The 4,442-nt window shown below is 32.8% G+C and overlaps 1 protein-coding gene across 1 annotated transcript; it reads right to left on the bottom strand.

The window, feature by feature from the left end:
* Positions 1-2,397: 2,397 nt before the first annotated feature.
* Positions 2,398-4,243, bottom strand: LOC119662984. The gene is made up of 2 exons (XM_038072644.1): positions 2,477-4,243; positions 2,398-2,409 (listed from the first exon to the last, which is right to left on the bottom strand). The coding sequence occupies exons 1-2, from the start codon at positions 4,241-4,243 to the stop codon at positions 2,398-2,400; spliced, it is 1,779 nt and encodes a 592-aa protein (XP_037928572.1).
* Between the last annotated feature and the right edge of the window lie 199 nt (positions 4,244-4,442).

Genomic DNA, 4,442 nt, shown 5'->3' on the forward strand with positions numbered 1-4,442 from the left:
CTTTTCCAATTTTATTAAAAGATAATTATATTTAATAAATTCATTTATAGGATCATCCAACTATTGAATTATGCTGTAGATGTGCGTATTAGGGAGTGATTCCAGGTAAGTATTTATTTATTATCTCGATGTTAATTTTCATGTACTTAATTTCTTGCAAGTGATTCACCAACAGCACGTTGGAAATAATACAAAATTTCGATCATTACACATTAATCACGTGATCAATATTTTCCTCTTTTTTCGAAGGTGTAAACATGAGATAATAAAGCTGAAGTAGTTGTCAGTTTTTGAAGTCTAAAATAGAAGGTAGTTTATTAGTCTGTCAAGACAAGTCTTGGTCAGTATGGCAAGTGTTCGAAAGTTTTATTTGGTTGTTATAAGGAGTGCGTCGGTAGAGACTGTAGCTTCTATGGCAATTGAAATGAAAAATATGCGGACACTTAACCGTCTAAAAATAAAGTTTAAAAGGATAACACGCGATTTGTTAATATTTTAATTTATTATAGAAATAATAAATAAAATTTTAACTTTGTGGAAATAAATTGTAAAATTAAAAATAAATATATACCTTAAATGTATGTACATTAAATTGCCATTAATTTTCGAAATTCGAAAAATCTTCCACTGATCGGTTCATTTTACTAAACAAGTAATCTGTGTAAAATTTTCAATTGGATAACTGGAAATGGCGCCTCAATAGCTCCAAAGATTGAAAAATAACTATTTTTTCCATTAAATTTATATTTGATTACTTATATCTAAGACATATTTAATTTTACATAAAAACTGTCTTAAAAGTTATAGATAAAAAATCTATTATAGATTATAGATTAAAAATAAACAATTTACTCATTCAATAGTTATTGAACAAAAGAAAAAATTAGCCGAAATCACCCGATTGAATGTACGTAAACTCTATGAATGCATTTGCCCACATGACTGTATGTTGTTTACTAAATTTGTTACAAAATAAGTTCATATTTTTGGATAGTTGTGTAAATAAATGAGTTTTTGTGTTAATCATTGGAATACGAAGTGAATTTTATAATATTTTATCGTCTTACTTTTTGAACACTCAGCTGCTATAACTCATTACTGTAAAATAATTCAAAATGATTACATTAAAAAGTGTTACCAAGCTGACTTCTTTAAATTTGCGTAAAAATATATACCTAGTTGGTTATCATTCTATTGGGTTGACTGGTAGTAAGTTACCATCAAATAGGGAAGTATTAAAAGTCCTTTTTTACCATGCTTATGGTTAAGTTACGGTTAAGGGAAAATGCTACATTATCATATTTTGGCAAAAGGCACGAATACCAATAAATGAGTAAAACCATTGCATTACAAAGAGTAGTAGACTTATAAAAAACAGTTCAAATTTTGTGAGCTAAATGCAGTTTGTTTGCATTGGAATGAAAAATTGCTGCCAACTTTAGAAGGAAAACAAAATGTGGACCGTCGACATATTATAATCTCATGAGGGTCTGTTGAGTAATTACTTGAAATATCTGGACTGAAAATTAAAACAGCATGGGCAGAGTAATCTGCTATTTGAATGGGGTTTGCAGGATTACGTTCTGATACGACAGATGTGAACACTTGTCCGTTTAACGAAACTTGCTCAATTATTGAAAAACATTTAGAAAGAGATCTTTTATATCTAGCCTGCAGACATCACATTCACGAAATTATTCTCAAAAGTATCCTCCATGCTAAGGTTTGCAAGTCTGTAAGCCCTAATGTTCAATTATTTCAACGATTTTAAAACTTTTGGCCAAAAATAAATGTTGACATTTTGACAGTCGAATTAGAACATAAAAAAGTGAGAAAATTATTGAACACAGATGATATGTTATGAAATACAAGTTTCCTTTATACGATTTGTAAGGACAATCAACCAAGAGATGATTATAAGGAACTTATGGAACTTGTGTTAATATTTTTAGAAGAAAAGCCGAACTGCAGCATAAAGTTTCGATCTCCTGGGATTACACATCACGCAAGATGGATGAGGAAAGCATTGCATGCATTAAAAATATTTTTATTTAGGAAAGAGTTCAAATTATCTACAGCAGAAGAAAATGCTCCTTGCGATATACAGATAGTAGAAAAAGTCTACGGATATTCACAATTTTTCTTAAATTACGCATAACTTTTTTAATTTTTACTCAAATTCATTTTTATTTCCTGATTTATTTTAACCAAAGAAATAACAATAAAGTTCCAATATAAAAAATTAACAGTTATTCTTAAAAAAAAATTAAACACAATTATATGCAAAAGTAGCAATTTTTGAAGCAGAAAAAGTCTACGGATAGTTTTTTAATATTTACATTTACCGGTAATTTAAATTCGCTTGCAAGCATAAACGTTTCATTAAATAATATTTAATTATGAGTCTTCCTAAAAAGTCTAAAAATTAATCATTTAATAATATTTTTTTATATAAGCAATAAATTTTTCCAGACACAGTCCAGCCGAGTAATGTTTTCTGCAGCGTGGGGAGATTCGGACTTTGTTTTATTTGTCCGACTGATAGAAGTTCGAAAAACGTTTCAGCACCAAGAAGAAGATCAATTCTTTGTGACTTGTAGAAATATGGATCAGCAAGCTCAATGTTTACCGGAATCTTCCAACTGGCGGTAGATATATTATGATTTGGTTGGTAGGTGGATATTGTTCGCAATACCCAAAAATCGGCAGAGAATTCATGAGAATTGACTCGCGATCTCACAGTCGCATGTAACTTATGCTTAACTGTGGTATTTATCTTACCAATTCCAATTAAATTAAGGCATCCATCTTCCCTTCTTAACTGCAATAGTTGTGCAAGCTCCTCGGTTATAAAATTTGTTTGAGAACCGGAATCAAGTAAGGCTCTGGCTGTTCGGTACTCTCCAGACTTACTCTTTACAGTAACTAGTGCTGTCGCCAAAATTACCTGGTCGCAATTAGTAGCACTATGATTTACATAAACGCGATCGGAATCAGAACTTACAGTTGCGTGAGGGATAATTGGAGTGTATTTGTGCAGTAGTGTGTGATGTTGTCCCGCACACACTCTGCAACGTGATGATTTACATGCTGAAACAGAATGCCCTTTTTTTAAACAGTTTATGCACGCTGGAATTGCCTTGACTGTGTCGAACCGTTGTGACACAGGCAATTCAGCAAATGCTGTACACTTCGTTATCATATGGATATTAGACATACAATATACGCATTTGGGGTCATTGGATTGATTCAGCTTGTTGCAGACAAAGGAGGATTTAAAGCTGCGTTTGTCCTGTTTAACACCGGGTTTTTGGTCACACTCTGGCACTGATTTTTTATGCTTTGTAGAAGAGGTCTCGTCCGCTGATAGATGTTGGAACCTTTTATTAAGCGCTGCTTCACAGTCACTCCATAATGGCAAAGTGTTGTAGTCCAGCTGTTCTTCCCATTTCGATTTTGTGACTGAATCCACCTTTTGCATGACTAAATGAATAAGAATTGCATTGGTGATATTCTTATCATCTCCTATTGAAAGAAGGGAATCATAGATGGCAGACACAGTGTCGATTGTAGTGCGCAAAGATGCAGCAGACGGTTTGTAAATTGCTGGGAGATCGAAAAGCTTGCTAATGTTGTCGGAAAAAATGAGACAATTGTTGTCGTACACCTTCCTAAGACTGGCTAACGCTTTTGGGTAATTCCTCTCAGTGACTTGAAAGGCTTTCACAGTACCAAGAGCTTCATCTGACAAACATGACAGTAAATGGTTGAATTTTTCAATGTCCGTAAGAGTTTCATCACTATGAACAAGGCTTTCAAACAAACTAATGAAATTTTTATAATCACAGTATTTGCCGCTGAACTTTGGTAGTCGCATGCTTGGCAACTTCGATTGCGGTCGACCACAGTGGTGCGAGATTGCAGGGGCGCTAACAAGGCGATGTTTTTTCAACTTTTGTAAAAACAAGGACTTAGTTGAAACACAAACATCTTCTAAAACAGCCCAATAGTCATCAGTAGGATCCAGGTCAAATATTTTGCTCTGGTATTGCATCGCTTTGTCAATGTAAGAGTCAAGTATTTCCAATCTACACTCTAGTTCACTAGGGCTTTTTGAAACAATGCTTTCTAGTAAATTTGCCTTTAACCTTAAAATATCAGCAACTACTGCTTCTCGATTATGGATCAAGGTATCTACCGCCTTTGGAGATTGCAAAGACTGTGATCGCTTTTTAGTAGGCATTTTAGAAAATAAATGATCGCAAGTGACAACAAAGGAGAAGAGAATTTTGGACTAAGTAAATCGACGTGCTTCACGTTTAGCTGTATTGTATATTTTATTCGTTGTTAATAGAATGCAGTATAATGTAAATGATATATTTTTTATTTATTGTTAATATATAATTCAATATAATGTCAATAATATATATTATATTTTTTTT

The sequence above is a fragment of the Teleopsis dalmanni genome, chromosome 1, assembly GCF_002237135.1.
Source record: "Teleopsis dalmanni isolate 2A chromosome 1, ASM223713v2, whole genome shotgun sequence".
Classification (NCBI taxonomy): domain Eukaryota; kingdom Metazoa; phylum Arthropoda; class Insecta; order Diptera; family Diopsidae; genus Teleopsis; species Teleopsis dalmanni.

What these genes read in the sequence shown, in the direction of transcription:
- LOC119662984 (XM_038072644.1), bottom strand. Translation starts at nt 4,243, where the DNA reads ATGCCTACTAAAAAGCGATCACAGTCTTTGCAATCTCCAAAGGCGGTA.